Source organism: Lepidochelys kempii, chromosome 5 (genome assembly GCF_965140285.1).
Source record: "Lepidochelys kempii isolate rLepKem1 chromosome 5, rLepKem1.hap1, whole genome shotgun sequence".
NCBI lineage: Eukaryota > Metazoa > Chordata > Testudines > Cheloniidae > Lepidochelys > Lepidochelys kempii.
This window is the reverse complement of record NC_136384.1, coordinates 41,797,088-41,814,243: the sequence shown is the minus strand read 5'-3', so window position 1 is coordinate 41,814,243 and position 17,156 is coordinate 41,797,088. Positions and strand designations below refer to the sequence as shown.

The 17,156-nt window shown below is 40.6% G+C and overlaps 1 protein-coding gene across 4 annotated transcripts in view; it reads left to right on the top strand.

The window, feature by feature from the left end:
- The window catches only part of ADAMTS6 (ADAM metallopeptidase with thrombospondin type 1 motif 6), a 328,488-nt gene extending 324,160 nt beyond the window's left edge, over positions 1-4,328 (top strand). For all 4 annotated transcript variants that reach the window (XM_073344058.2, XM_073344059.2, XM_073344057.2 and 1 more), the window contains one exon: positions 1,157-4,328. In XM_073344058.2, the coding sequence (XP_073200159.1) occupies positions 1,157-1,266 (110 nt within the window). In that variant the 3' untranslated portion in view covers positions 1,267-4,328. The remainder of the gene's footprint in view (positions 1-1,156) is intronic.
- The last annotated feature ends 12,828 nt before the right edge of the window (positions 4,329-17,156 follow it).

The following is a 17,156-nucleotide window of genomic DNA, read 5'->3' as shown; positions in this document are numbered from 1 at the left end:
TATTATGAAGCCTTTGGGGCAAATCCTACTTGGTTAAAATGCATGCAACCCCACACGGAATCATTGAATCAGAGAAATGTAGGTTTGGAAGGCTACTCAAGAAGTCATCAAGTCCAGCCCCATGCTCTGAAGCAGGACCATGTAAACCTAGACCATTCCTGACAGCTGCTTGTCCAACCTTTTCTTAAAAACTTCTAATGAGGGTGATTCCACAAACTCCAATAAAGGAGGCGAGGCTTTTTGCCAAAGACCAGAGAAAAATTTATCTTACCCAAGTTTGTACATCACTCTGGGGCTTAGGCATCCGGATGCCTAGAGTGATGCAGCAGTGTGGATGTGCAGAGACAGAAACATAAGCAGGGAAACATCGGGATCTTTTACTGCAGAAATGTAGGTGCCAAGCAAGTCTAGGTAGCTACAGGTTTCAGTCACAGCTGACCAGGATTTTGTGAATACCAGTGCAGCCTGATTCTGGGATTTAAGCATCTAAAGTGGTAGTTAGGCATCTAACTCCTTTTGTGAAGGTAGACCTGAGTAAGAAAAAGCCCTTATATGGCTGTGAGTTACAGGTATAGAAATGGCTTGTCTCCCTGCAGAATATAAAGTGTTGATGCAAAAGAACAAAACCTACAGTAAACTCTCAATGACATGCTGTGCTGTACAGTCAGTAAACTCACACTGCTAATATCTTTACTAATACTGTTCATTTTCCCAGTCGCTGCTGGCAGTAATGCATGTTCTACTTCAGGGAATCTTATAAATGCACAGATGTGGTACCAAACAATGCAACCCAGGCTAGATTTTGGATAACCTTTCACTGATGACTAAAATAACTCCTGAGAAAGAAGCTAAAAAATATTACAGGAACAATTACTCATATTTCTTAGCTGTCTAAAGTGATCACTTATCCCAACAAATAGTAATTCTTTCAACACAAAGCGGGCATGCTTATAAATGTCTGAGAGAGAAGACCTGCAAATATTTGAATTACTTTTTAAAATATACTGTATCTGCTAAACTCCTAGTAGAAAGAACATTTACACAGAGAGCAAGGTGGATAGACAAAGCAGAAGCATGCTAAATCTCAATAGCTTTTCTTTTGTACCTTTTTAATTTGTCTGTCTAATATGTTCCCTTTTATGCCCTCAATCATCAGAGTGCAAAGATGTGAACAAAGTGGCGTATTGCCCACTAGTGCTGAAGTTCAAGTTCTGCAGCCGAGCATACTTCAGACAGATGTGCTGTAAGACCTGCCAAGGACACTGACCCACAGAAAGCAAGAGAGAGTGCCTTGTTATATCATTGTGGAAATGTGTCCATCGAAGAGAGCCACACAGCGGAATGGGATTGAGGTCCTTGCAAATGCATTACCCTGTGGAAAACGTAACCACTGGTCAGCCCCAGCTGACAGGATTTCAATATTATTTTAACTTCTGTGAAGTGGGATTTATTCATCCAAAGTGCTGGACACAGTATAAGGAGGGCATGCCAAATTGGAAAGATCCACACAACACATATAGAATAGTTTACTGTGGAACATTTGTGTTCTTTTGACTAAATCCAATAGTCTGTTTACCTCCTTGGACCATTAAAGTAATTTTTATTATGGACTTAGCAATGACACTGAATCCATTTATATTTAAAACTGTTTAAAATGTAGCTGTTATGACTTGGTCTACTATTGAAGTAAAGAAGAATTAAACAATCTTAAGTCATAGCTTAAAATGTTAGCTATTTTATCTCATTACACAGCATCACAATTTAAATTATAAAATGGGCTTGGAAATGTTATTTAAGGAGCAATTATAAATCTGAAGTAAAGAAAATTATATTTTTTCCTTCATTCCACCTAATTCCCTTAGGAGTAATCCATATTTGCTGAACACTGCTGTGAGCCATATATAAAGCTAAACTAAACAAAACAACCATGAGGAACTTAGTTTTAAGAGGTGCAACAGTTATTGCAGGTGTGCATGAAATACAAGTGTGCTAATAAATCTGTGCTACAGATATATAGCCATTTTGCCATTGTACAAGTGAAGCTGAGATGTCCACTAAAAGGGAAAAACATTTCAATACAATGGAGAAGCCAGATTTCAATTGTGGTGAAGACCAGAGTGCTGCGTACTTCACTACTAATGTGTAGGCTTACATTTTATTACTCCAATTCACTTTTGTTTACATCACTAGCCACAGAGAGGCATCTAATCGTGTTACTCTCTACTCACCATCACCAAGAAGTTCTAGTGCAAAAGATAAATGTACTGTGTAATAATAAGCCTGTCTCTCTGCAAACTTTGCTGGCAATTATAGTGGGTTCCAGATGTTCCCTTCTCTGATACAATAGAAGGGCATTTATTTATGAGAGAAAGTGTTTGAATGCACAGGTTTGGAGACTGTAAGAGAGTGAGCAAGGATTACAACCAAAGAATAAAGAGTTATGGGGACCTTTTGGTCATATTATCATAATTTTAATACTCACTGAATACTTATTTTAGTTAATACTCTGAATTGCATTTAAATGTGAAACCAAACTACTTGGGCAAGTCAGATCCATAATTTAGCATAAATAAATCTTCATGTCATACTCCTCTTCCCCTTCCCCTCTTGATAGAAGGTTCAACAAGGAGATAAGGAAAGTGGGTACTTGTTTATATTAATATATTGTACTTGAACATTTGCAGTTTGCAGCAGGTACTTGATGAATGTGCTTTTGTGACCAACTATGTCTCCTTTGTTGTAGTGCAATTAAAATTATGTGAACAACACCTTGTGTTAACACTAAAAATCAAATGGCACTTTTAAAAAAAAAAATCTTTCAATGAAACAAGTACGTTCAATAAATCACATGAAACCTAAATGTCAGTGTATTTAACAAATAATAAGCCAAATGTGTTGCACACTATTTACTAATGTGAATTAACAAGGAAAAAATAGATATTCTTAACAGAATTCTTGTACTATAAAACATGTTGACAATCTATATGTGGCATTTTATGTAGCCCACTTATTCAGAACCATCAAACTCCTGTCATCTGCTACCTCTTGACAGTGTTTTTCACTTCCTTACACATGTGACCAGTGGAATTCATTTCCAGTAAGCATGACTTAACTCACATATGGCCATCTGCTGCTCTCAGTCCCTGTGTACGCAACTCCCATTGTCACTGGTTCTCAATAAATACAAAAATAAAAACTGGCAGTTGCATATGTGGATCAAGGACAGGGTATAGCCCTTAGATAATGAGTGAATTACCTTTATAAATCCTATTGAGAGAATAACTTGGTGCTAGCATGTGTTGACTAAGTCAAAAATATGATAAAAGGGAAAGGTGTTGCTGTGGCATTCTCTAAGCAAGCAGCTTCTTTGTATCAGGATCTGGTTTTCTCCAGGGCATAATTGTGTTTATTATCTAATGTGTCTGTTCAACTAACAAGAAAGGGGTTGGTTTTTTGGGGTTTTTTTTTTTAATGTATTCAAAGTGAACCTTTTTTTTTTTTACCTCACTTAGGACATTAAAGTTGCAAGGAATGTTTCCACAGACACATTTTGCTCTCTCACTGGTGCTAGAGGACTAGGGAGTCCAATGTTTACTCTGCAACTTAAAACAGCACTGAGGTTGGAAATTTAAGGAACTCCCTGGAGCAACATTGATTTGCATTGTTAAAGGGAACAAAATCCAGAATGTATTTGAATTTACAAATTAAACGAGACTTCAGACTAAGACCTGAAAATAAAACCTAATTGAAAAAGGAAAAAAAAATCATTGGTTTCCCCAGCACAGTTCATTGCTGCTGCTACACTGTAGCCACCTATGTAAACTAAGCTAAATAATGTTATATTTTTAAGTAGTGACAATAGGACTATTTGTATAGGCTGTATAAATATGACAGGCCTAGAATCAAATAGTAGAGTACTAAATACACAGAGCAATTTGGTGCCAGTACTTCCATTCAGCAATATCACCAACTGAAGCAGATCAAACTAAAAGGAAAAAAATTCTATAAATAAAATCCCTCAAAGTGTATACACCCAGAAATAATCCATTTCATTAGGAACTTTGTTAATGGAGTGAATGTCACATAGATATCCTTAATAATACAGACTGAAGATACCTTTGTATTATGGTGATTAGTTGCTTATTATTTTATACTCAGTATTAATGTGGTACACTGTTACTTTATTATTATTTTTTGCTTTTGTAAATTATATTCTAATTTATTGTCATATTTCCTAACACATGTTCTACATGCATTCTCCTGCTTGTAATGAAAACAAAAATATTGTAACACTTGATGCAGTGAAATTCCACACCAGGCACAGATTTGTTTTTAACATGGTTAATTTAGTAAAATAAAACTGCAGCTTTTAAAAATGGTGTCCATGGTAAAGTTGTCTGTTCCCTGACATACAGATGCTAGAATTCTACAAGCACACATATTTCCTTCCTTCATTAAATACATTTAAAACTGTATAGGATTTTTTTTTCCTATTCATAGATAAGACATCTATATGTTGTCTCAGAAGTCTGTCCCTGACTGCAGCAATATTTGTCATATGTGAGAATAACAATAAAGACGGGAACTGTGAAAGACTAAATAATCTACATTATCAGGAAAATATTTTAGTTAAGCAATAAATGTTAAAAGAGATCAAATCTGGAAAGGAATTAATGGGCAGCAGAACAACCTGCACCCAATCAGTAACAAAATGTCTGGCATTGTGCTTTTAGAGTTCCAGCAACATTTCCCATGACCTTTTCGGATTTCAGAAATGAGGCCATTTCAGAAGATTTGATATGCATGTATCCTAGAATGATCACTAAATCTAACTTCTGGTTTAGTGAAAATAATTAATCTACTGCTATTACCAAGATGTTAACGAAAATATAGAAAACTTTAAAGATTTTAAACCATTCACTTAATCATTTTGCTTACTCTGATGTGATTTTTTTCTTATTTCTTGACTTCTCTCCAGTAATGAGAACGCCAGAACTGTATGCTCTAATCTAGAAGTACTGATAGTCTCATCCATGGACTATGAAGAAGTCCTGTTGCCTACCTGGTCAGAAATGAAAGATGGAATAAACCTTGTCAATCATACAGTCTAATAATAGCTCTTTTTGTGCAATCCAAAATCATGTTGACTTCCCCCCCGCCACACTCTTTCACACTGCAAATTCTTACCTGATATGCTGCCCACTATTGCTCATTTTCGAATATTACTTCTTTCTTAAAGATTACTTGTGTTTTGGATTACTATTTCACAAAAATGACAAAGCCTGCACAAACTGAATCGTATGTTCTGATGCTTCTTCTTTTCTCACACTGCTGATTCCATAGTCATAGAATCATAGATATTAACGTCAGAAGGGACCGTTATGCTCATCTAGTCTGACCTCCTGCACAATGCAGGCCACAGAATCTCACCCACCCACTCCTGCGAAAAACCTCTCAACTATGTTTGAGCTATTGAAGTCCTCAAATCGTGGTTTAAAGACTTCAAAGAGCAGAGAATCCTCCAGCAAGTGACCCGTGCCCCATGCTACAGAGGAAGGTGAAAAGCCTCCAGGGCCTCTTCCAATCTGCCCTGGAGGAAAATTCCTTCCTGACCCCAAATATGGCGATCAGCTGAACCCTAAGCATATGGGCAAGATTCACCAGCCAGATACCCAGGAAAGAATTCTCTGTAGTAACTCAGATCCCACCCCATCTAACATCCCATCACAGGTCATTGAGCCTATTTACCATGAGTAGTTAAAAATCAATTAATTGCCAAAATCATGTTATCCCATCATACCATCTCCTCCATAAACTTATCAAGTTTAATCGTAAAGCCAGATAGGTCTTTTGCCCCCACTGCTTACCTTGGAAGGCTATTCCAAAACTTCACTCCTCTGATGGTTAGAAACCTTCGTCTAATTTCAAGTCTAAACTTCCCAATGACCAGTTTATATCCATTTGTTCTTGTGTCCACATTGGTCCTGAGCTTAAATAATTCCTCTCCCTCTCTGGTATTTATCCCTCTGATATATTTATAAAGAGCAATCATATCTCCCCTCAACCTTCTTTTAGTTAGGCTAAACAAGCCAAGCTCCTTGAGTCTCCTTTCATAAGACAAGTTTTTCATTCCTGGGATCATCCTAGTAGCCCTTCTCTGTACCTGTTCCAGTTTGAATTCATCCTTCTTAAACATGGGAGACCAGAACTGCACACAGTATTCTAGGTGAGGTCTCACCAGTGCCTTGTATGACGGTACTAAAACCTCCTTATCTCTACTGGAAATACCTCGCCTGATGCATCCCAAGACTGCATTAGCTTTTTTCACGGCCATATCACATTGGCGGCTTATAGTCATCCTGAGATCAACCAATACTCCAAGGTCCTTCTCCTCCTCTGTTACTTCTAATTGATGTGTCCCCAGCTTATAACTAAAATTCTTGTTATTAATCCCTAAATGCATGACCTTACACTTCTCACTATTAAGTTTCATCCTATTACTATTACTCCAGTTTACAAGGTCATCCAAATCTTCCTGTATGACATCCCGGTCTCTCTCTAAATTGGCAATACCTCCCAGCTTTGTATCATCCACAAACTTTATTAGCACACTCCCACTTTTTGTGCCAAGGTCAGTAATAAAGAGATTAAATAAGATTGGTCCCAAAACTGATCCCTGAGGCACTCCACTGGTAACCTCCCTCCAGTCTGACAATTCACCATAGTCTCCCTTTTAACCAGTTCCTTATTCACCTTTCAATTTTCATATTGATCCCCATCTTTTCCAATTTAACTAATAATTCCCCATGTTGCACGGTATCAAACGCCTTACTGAAATCTAGGTAAATTAGGTTCACTGCGTTTCCTTTGTCTAAAAACTCTGTTACTTTCTCAAAGAAGGAGATCAGATTGGTTTGGCACGATCTACCTTTTGTAAAACCATGTTGTATTTTGTCCCATTTACCATTGACCTCAATGTACTTAACTACTTTCTCCTTCAAAATTTTTTCCAAGACCTTGCATACTACAGATGTCACTTTTTTTTCCTTTCTTAAAAATAGGAACAGTGTTAGCAATTCTCCAATCATACGGTACAACCCCTGAGTTTACAGATTCATTAAAAATTCTTGCTAATAGGCTTGCAATTTCATGTGCCAATTCCTTTAATATTCTTGGATGAAGATTATCTGGGCCCCCCAATTTAGTCCCATTAAGCTGTTTGAGTTTCGCTTCTACCTCAGATATGGTAATATCTACTTCCATATCCTCATTCCCATTTGTCATGCTACCATTATCCCTAAGATCCTCTTTAGCCTTATTAAAGACTGAGGCAAAGTATTTGTTTAGATATTGGGCCATGCCTAGATTATCCTTGACTTCCACTCCATCCTCAGTGTTTAGCGGTCCCACTTCTTCTTTCTTTGTTTTCTTCTTATTTATATGGCTATAGAACCTTTTACTATTGGTTTTAATTCCCTTTGCAAGGTCCAACTCTACTTGACTTTTAGCCTGTCTCACATTATCCCTGCATGTTCTGACCTCAATAAGGTAGCTTTCCTTGCTAATCCTTCCAATCTTCCACTCCCTGTATGCTTTCTGCTTTTTCTTAATCACCTCTCTGAGATGCTTGCTCATCCAGCTTGGTCTACAACTGCTGCCTATGATTTTCCCCTTTCTTGGGATGCAGGCTTCTGATAGCTTCTGCAGCTTTGATTTAAAGTAGTCCCAGGCCTCCTCTGCCTTTAGATCCACAAGTTCTTCACTCCAATCCACTTCCCTAACTAATTTCCTTAATTTTTGAAAGTCAGCCCTTTCGAAATCAAAAACCCTAGTTGCAGATTTATTTTTGTTAATCCTTATGTTCAGTTTGAACTGAATTAGCTCTTGAACCAAGGTTGTCCCCTACAACCATTTCTTCTATGAGGTCCTCACTACTCACCAAAACCAAATCTAAAATGGCATCCCCTCTAGTTGGTTCAGCAACTACTTGATGAAGGAATCCATCAGCTATCACATCTAGGAAAATCTGAGCCCTATTATTATTACTAGCACTCGTCCTCCAGTCTATATCTGGGAAGTTAAAGTCTGCCATGATCACGCAGTTTCCATTAGTATTTACTTCATTAAAAACATTAAAGAGGGCTCTATCCATATCCAAATTACATCCCGGTGGTCTATAGCACACCCCGAGCACTATCCCAGGGGGTGCTCTAGTAGTTTTCTTCCCCAACGTAATTTTTGCCCAGACGGACTCTGTCTTATCCATTCCATTGCTTCTTATTTCTTTACATTTTACCTCATCCTTGATATACAATGCTACTCCACCACCTTTACCTTTATTTCTGTTTTTCCTAAACAGCACATACCCTTCAATACCCGTAGTCCAGTCATGACTACTGTTCCACCGTGTTATATGTTCATGTAGTCCACTGAACCCCTTTAAATCTTCTTTAGTGAGCCTTTCCAGTTCCTACTCCTGAATGTTCCTCTGAGACCAACCCTGGTTTTCAGAGTCTCCACAATCCTTCTCCAATTCAAATATTGGTGCATATATTTGATAATGGGCTCTTCAGTCTAGCAGAGAAAAGTACAACATGGTCAAATGGAAGTTGAAGGTACACAGATTCAGACTGTAAATAAGATGTACATTTTTAACTGTGAGGGTAATTAACCATTGGAACAATTTACCAAGGGTTGTGGTGGATTCTCCATTACTGGCCATTTTAAAATCAAGATTAGATGGTTTTCTAAAATATATGGACTAGGAATTATTTTGGGGGAAATTCCCAGGCTAAAGGAGATCAGACTAGATGATCACAGTGGACCTTTCTGGCCTTGTGATCTATGAATCCATTAATCCTTCTTTGAGAGATTGCATATGTCCATGCCACTATAAGTGTTTGTGTGCTCCAGCTCGCAGTTGTTGGAGAGTTTTTCCTTTAGTAGTACCCAGTGCCCTCTGAAGCCACCCCCAATTCCCTTCAGTTAGTTCCAACTGCCCATAATGGTTGTTGGAGCTCCCTGTCCTTGCTTCTGCAAGTCTGTAGATAAAACCTATAAATAGTACCCACTGTATAGTTAGTGTAGTTTAGTAGTTACTTGTTTAGCTAAAAAATGTTGTTTTGTGTGGATCTGGGTACCCAGTCTGGGTGCCAGCCTTGGTACCAGAGATATGCCTTGCTCTCCAGGTCTCAAGCCCTGCAATCCTGTGGTAAGGGAATACCTAATACTCACCCTCACCCCAGCTGCTTTAAATGCTTGGAGGAGGCTCACATGAGCAACAAATGTGGCATTTGTAGGATCTATAAGCCCTGCTCTAAAAAAGCCAGGACAGGTAGATTGAAATATCTGCTGCTGGAATCAGTGCTATGTCCTCCACCTGAGCCATCTATGTCAGTCTGGGTATGAAGAACCTTGGCATCAGTCAGTAGCACAACTCTAAGTGCTACTGGTACTGAGAGGCAAATAAGCATAGCCTGTACTAACGAAGAGGCATCGGAAATCAGACTCAGTACCAGATTGTCAAAAACAAAACAAACAAACAAAAAACCTAAGAGGGTGAGCTCTTCTAAACTAAAGACTTGGGAAGGTGTTCAAAGAGGAAGCACACCTCTAAACAGGGGAGTTAGTTGACTCCAGAACCCAATATGGGGTTGTCAGGACCGACTGCAGAAGTACCTTTGTTGGCATCACCTGCCACCCCAGTACCATACAGTGTCTTCCTGGTACAGTCTACTCCTGAGGCGTATCAGGCTGTGAGAGAGTTGTTAAACCTCTCAGTGTCACCATCATCAGCAGTTCAGGAGATTTGACCAAGGTACAGTCATCAGTGCCTTCACCTCTGAACTGGGAGTTCCATCTGATTCAGCCATCAGGATACTGATTAAGGCGATACTGTTTAGGGGAAAGCCACAAATGAGCTCCCCTTTCTTCAGAGTCTGAACTTTCTTCACTAGTACTCATAGATTCATAGACTTTAAGGTCTGAAGGGACCATTGTGATCATCTAGTCCAACCTCTTACACATTGCAGGAAACAGAACCTCACCCACTCCTGAAATAGACCCCTAATCTCTGGCTGAGTTACTGAAGTCCTCAAATCATGGTTTAAAGAGTTCAGGTTGCAGATAATCCGCCATTTACACTAGTTTAAACCTGCAAGTGATTTGTACCCCATGCTGCAGAGGAAGGTGAAAAAAAAACCAAGGTATTTGCCAATCTGAGACAAGGGAAAATTCCTTCCTGACCCCAAATATGGCAATCAGTTAGACCCTGAGCACGTGGGCAAGACCTGCCAGCCAAATACCTGGCAAATAATTCTCTGTAGTAACTCAGAGCCCTCCTCATCTAGTGTCCCATCTCCAGAGTTGGGGATTTTTGCTATTGGCAGTCACCAATCAGCCACAAGCCATTGTAAGCAATCTCATCATACCATCCCCTCCATAAACTTATCCAGATCAGTCTTGAAGCCAGTTAGGTTTTTTGCCCCCACTTCTCCCTTTGCAAGACTCTTCCAGAACTTCACTCCTCTAATGGCTAGAAACTTTTGCCTAATTTTGAGCCGAAATGTGTTGATGGCCAGTCTATAGCCATTTGTTCTTGTGTCCACATTGGTGCTTAACTTCAATAACTCCTCTCCCTCCCTTGTATTTATCCCTCTGATGTATTTATAGACAGCGATCATATCTCTGTTCACCCTTCTTTTGGTTAGGCTAAATAAGCCAAGCTCTTTTAAGTCTCCTTTCATAAGGCAGGTTTCCCATTCCTCAGATCATCCTAGTAGCCCTTCTCTGCACCTGTTCCAGTTTGAATTAATCTTTCTTGAACATGGGAGACCAGAATTGCACACAGTATTCCAGACGAGGTCTCACCAGTGTCTTGTAAGGTACTAATGCTTCCCTGTCTCTATTGGAAATACCTTGCTTGATGTATCCTAGGACTGCATTTGCCTTTTTCAGGGCTACATCAGATTGATGGCTCATGGTCATCCTGTGATCAACCAGTACACCCAGGTCATTCTCCTTCTTTGTCACTCCCAACTAGTATGCCTCCAGCTCATAGCAAAAATTCTTGTTGTTAGTCCCTAAATGCATGACCTTGCACTTTGCACTGTTAAATTTCATCCCATTTCTATTACTCCAGTTTAAAAGGTTGTCCAGATCTTCTTGTATGATATTCCGGTCCTCCTCCGTATTGGCTATACCTCCCAACTTTGTGTCATCCACAAATTTTATTAGCACACACTCTCTTTTTGTGCTAATGTCAGTAATAAAAATGTTAGCTAAGATTGGTCCCAAGACCAATCCTTGAGGAACTCCCGTAGTAACCTCCTTCCAGCCTGACAGTTCACCTGTTGTAGTTGTCCCTTTAACCAATTCTTTGTCCACCTTTCAATTCTCAGATGAATCCCCATCTTCTTCAATTTAACTAATAATTTCCTATGTGGAACTGTATCAAATGCCTTACTGAATTCCAGGTAGATTAGATTTATTGCATTTCCTTTGTCTAAAAAATCAGTTATCTTCTCAAAGAAGGAGATCAGGTTGGTCTGACACGATCTACCTTTTGTAAAACCGTGTTGTATTTTATCCCAATTACCATTCCCTCTATGTCCTCAACTACTTTCTCTTTCAAAATTTGTTCAAAGACCTTGCATATAATTGAAGTCAAACAGTAGTTTCCTGGATCCCTTTTTTTCCGATCTTAAAAATAGGAACTATATTAGCAATTCTCCAGTCATAGGGTACGACCTGTGAATTTACAGATTCATTAAAAATCCTTGACATTGGGCTTGCTATTTCATGTGCCAATTCCTTTCATATTCTAGAATGAAGATTATCCAGGCCCCCTGATTTAGTCCTATTAAGCTGTTTGAGTTTGACTTCCCCCTCCATATCCTCATCCCCCTTGCCACTAACCCTAAGCTCTTCATTAGAGTCATTAAACACTGAAGCAAAGTATTTGTTTAGGTGTTGGGCCATGCCAAGATAATCCTTAATCTCCACCCCATCCTTGTTTTCTTCTTATTTATGGGGCTATAGAACCTTTTACTATTGATTTTAATTATCTTTGCACGGTCCAACTCTGCTCCCATCTTCCATTCCCTGTAGGCTTTCTGCTTTCTCTTAATCACCTGTTTTAGATGCTTGCTCCTCCAGCTTGGTCTACAATTTCCCCCCCTTGCTTGGAATGCAGGCTTCTGATAGCTTCTGCAACTTTGACTTAAAGTAATTCCAAGCATCCTCCACATTCAAATCCTTGAGTTCTTCAGTCCAGTCCACTTCCCTAACTAATTACATTAATATTTTAAAGTTAGCTCTTTTGAAATCAAGGATCTTTGTTGCAGATCTATTTTTGTTTATCCTTCCATTTAGTTTAAACTGAATTAGTTCATGATCACTTGAACCAAGGTTGTCCTCTACAATCAGTTCTTTTGTGAGGTCCTTACTACTCACCAATACCAAATCTAAAATGACATCACCTCTTGTTGGTTCAGCAACTATTTGTTGAAGAAATCTGTGAGCTATCACATCCAGGAAAATCTGGGCCCTACTATTATTAGTAGCACTTGTCTGCCTGTCTATATCTGTCTCCTTTGCCTACTCTGTCCCCATATCTACGAAGCCAGTCCTCGCTTACAGACCTGAAGGAAATACTCATCAGCAACTACACACCACACCACAGAAACACTAAGCCAGGAACCAATCCCTGTAGCAAACCTTGTTGCCTACTCTGGCCCTATATCTACTCTAGTGACACCATCAGAGGACCAACCACATCAGCCACACCATCAGAGGTTCATTCACCTGCACGTCTGCTAATGTGATATATGCCATCATGTGCCAGCAATGCCCCTCTGCCATGTACATTGGCCAAACCGGACAGTCCCTACATAAAAGAATAAATGGATACAAATCGGACATCAGGAATGGTAACATACAAAAGCCAGTAGGAGAACACTTCAATCTTCCTGGACATTCTATAACAGATTTGAAAGTAGCTATACTTGAACAAAAAAACTTCAGAAACAGACTTCAAAGAGAAACCGCAGAACTAAAATTCATTTGCAAATTTAACACCATTAATTTGGGATAGGGACTGGGAGTGGCTGGCTTATTACAAAAGCAGCTTTGCCTCTCCTGGAATTGACACCTCCTCATCAATTATTGGGAGTGGACTACATCCACCCTGATTGAATTGGCCCTGTCAACACTGGTTCTCCATTTGTGAGGTAACTCCCTTCTCTTCATGTGCCAGTATATTTATGTCTGCATCTGTAATTTTCACTCCATGTATCTGAAGAAGTGGAGTTTTTACCCACGAAAGCTTATGCTCAAATAAATCTGTTAGTCATTAAGGTGCCACCGGACTCCTTGTTATATCTGGGAAGTTAACATCTCCCATAGTCACAGAATTCCCAGTAGTATTTATTGCATTAAAAACATTAAAGAGGTCTCTATCCAGATCCAAATCGGATGCTGATGGTCTGTAACACACCCCAAGCACTGTAACAGGGGAATGTCTAACAGCTTTCTTCCCCAAAGTGATTTTGGCCCAAACAGACTCTGACTTAACCATTCCATCACTTTTGATTTCTTTACAGTCTACCTAATCATTAATATACAATGCTACTCTACAACCTTTGCCTTTATTTCTGTCTTTCCTGAACAGCACATACCCTTCAATACCTGTACTCCAGTCATAACTACTATTCCACCATGTTTCTGTTATCCCTATGATATCTGTTTTCACTTCCCACACCAGTAGTTCTAGTTCTTCCATTTTGTTACCCAGGCTCCTTGCACTGGTGTACAAACATCTTAACTGTTCCTGCTTGGCTTCACCCATATTCCTTGCTGGATTGGGTACAGTTATTCCACTGCCAGTATCGCCTGTCTGACTGGTATTAGCACTGTCCTTCCTCTTAATGTCCATTCTCCTACCCACTGCTGTTCCTTTCTCCAATGCTGTATCCATTCTTACTTGATTTTCCTCCTTTACTATGTTAAAATCAGGCATGGAGATTACATGAGCATCTCTCAGCGATCTCCCCTGAGTTCCTAGTTTAAAGCTCTTTTAATGAGTTGTGCCAACATTTATCCCAGAAGTCTATTTCCCTCCATTCTTAGGTGGAGTCCATCCCATGAGATTGTCCTCTGTCCATGAATGCCTCCCAGTGGTCAAACATCCCAAAGCCCTCTTTATAGCACCACCGTCTGAGCCATCTGTTGATCATCATAATCTTGTCTTGCCTTCATTCTTCTCTGCTAGTGACAGGCAGAATCCTACTGAAGATCACATGAGCCTCCATTTCCTTAAGTGTCTTCCCCAGCCTGGTGTAGCCTCCCTTGAGGCATTCCAGTGAGAATCTAGCTATGTCATTTGTTCCCACATGAAAGATAATCAGTGGATTCTTTCCTGCTCCCATTAGGATCTTCTTCAGTTTCAAGTCCAAAGTATCTTTGTTCCCGGCAGACAGCACACCATTCTGTTCTCCAGATCAAATCTAGTGACAGGCCTGCCTGTTCTTCTTAGTAGGGAGTCCCCAGTCATGCAGACCTGCCTTTTCCTAGTGATGGTGTGGTTCTCTGGCCTTCCTCCTGTTCTTTCTGGCTGTGCATCCTCTTGTCTTTTATTCTCCATTACAATCTTCTGTAAGGGAGAATAAAAATACCAATTGGTATAGCACTGTCACGGTCACAAGAAGAGGCTTCTTCTTCATCAAACACTGAAGTGGGAGCCTGTGTGTCTGAACCTAGATGGACCCATCATTAGGAGTATGTCACCTGCCCAACCTAGTTTCAGGCACAGCACCAGCAAGGGACATATAGCAAGGACCTTTTTGTCTATACATAGCTGGGTAGTGGGATTGTACAGTGGCCATTTTGGAACCTGTGGGGGTTCCCCCTCAATTGAGAGTTTCCCTGAAGCCACCTCAGGCAGCTCCATCTACTGATCATCAGGAGCATCGATGCTGCAAACACTCTAGCTTCGGTACCAAGCCTGGTACCAAACAGATTCAGGATCCCCATTACAAGCAGCCACAAGAGGAGCAGGAACTAGATCTGCCTCTGATACCATTGACATCTTCTTCCTCATCCCCCAGTGAGGCAATTGTGGCACCTCCTGATGATTTCTTCACCTTCTGACAGTTTTAAGACTCATCAGGAGTTGTTGAGGAGGATGACTATGGGCCAAGACATCCACCTGGAGGAGTCCTGGGAAAAATCCCACAAGCTGATGAACATTTTGACGTCTGTGGTCCCAGGTAAATGATGTTTTCTTAGGTCCTACCAAAGTCCTCTGGCAGATACCAGATATCCTTCCTCTGACTGCAGAGAAGGTGAAGAGGAGGTACTATGTCCCATCTCAGGGGTTCAAGCATCTATATAACTATTCTCGTTCAGGCTCCCTTGGGCAGCCAATGTGTTGTAGCAGCCAAGGAGAAAGAAATACAGGGCACAAGGTGTCAACACCCAGAAATAAAGGGGACAAGAAGCTGGATTTATTTGGAAGGAAGCTTTATTCCACAGGTGTATTGCAGTTTTGTATTTCAAATCAGCAAGACTTGCTGGGGAGCTATGAGTTCACCCTGTGGGATGTAGTTTAAAAGAAAAGCTAATAGATGAACAGGAGTTCCAGACTTTGACAGAGGAAAGTAATTTTGTTGACAGAACAGCTCAATGCAGCAGATTCTGCAGACTGCAGCATGGCCTATGCTATCATGAGGCAGGCATTTATCCTGTAGATACTCTTCTGGCCTCCCTCCACAGGTGCAACATACAGTCCAGGACTTACCTTTTGAAGGGCCATTGTGCTTCTCAGAAAAGACAGATGAGACTCTGCATAGTCTCAAAGACTGTGGAGCAACCCAGAAATCCCTGGGCATTTACACCCCAGCAGTGAAATGGAAGGCATTCCATCCTCATCAGTCCCAGCCTTTCCAGGGGTTGCACCTTGAGCCCAAGACCTGCCAACAAGAAGGAACAGAGGTTACAAATGGTGACCATGACCACCTTCTATTTCCACAGTTGTTGGCTTATCAAGATGGTGGCAACTTCCAAGAGCACATTTTGATGGGCAGGTTTGAGAGTAGTTCCAAGAGTGCCGTCTTTTTCTGTTCGTATTTTTGCGAACTGCCTGTCCCACTTCCATTGTGCTTGAGTCTACATCACAACAGATTGGTGGGCTCTAAGCACAGTGGAAGTGGGATATACACTCCATTTTATTTCTACACCCCAGTCCTCTTCCCCGTCCCTCTTCAGGGACTCCTCTCAAGGGTCAGTATTACTGCAAGATATATAATCGCTTCTCCTTGTAGGAGCTATAGAAGAGGTCCCCTCCTTTGTTCAGGGAAAAGGGGGTTCTTTATGGTACTTCCTCATCCCAAAGGCAAAAGGGGGTCTCAGACTTATTTTAGACCTAAGGCAGTTAAACAAGTCCCTGAAAAAAATCAGAATTCCAGATGGTCACTCTAGCTTCCAGTATTCCTTCCCTGGAGCTGGGGGACTGGTATGCTGCTCTCAATTTAAAGGACACCTACTTTCATATGGTAGTTCATCACAGTGGCAGAAAATTTCTGAGGTTTACCATCAGTGGTCACCATTATCAGTTCACAGTTGTCCCCTTTGGTCTTTTTTTATGAAGTGGATGGCGGAGGTAGCAATATTCCTCTGGCAATCAGGGGGTTCATGTCTTCCCGTACCTGGAAGACTGGCTGATAAGAAGTCGATCCATGTTGCAGGTGGTGTCCTGCATAAGCATAATTCAAAACACCTTCTACATGTTGGGCCTCCTGATCAACTCAAACGAGTCAGACCTGTATCCAGTACAGAAAATAAAATTTGTTGGAATGGTCCTGGACTCAACAATTGCCAGGGCCTTACTACCACAGGCAAGGTTTTGTGCATGACAAAGCCTCATTCTGGACTTAAAGTCTTATCTTCGCTCCATGGTGAGAAACAGTTTAAGGTGGCTGGGGCATATGGCAGCATGTGATCATATACTCCAGACTGCATTTCAGATTCCTTCAAGGCTGGTTGACAGAGGTGTATTCTCCATGGAAGCACCACATAGATATGTCAGTGTGCGTACTGAGTCAGATCTTATTCTCCCTAGATTGGTGGATAGACCTGACCAGTGCCTACAAGGGAGTGCC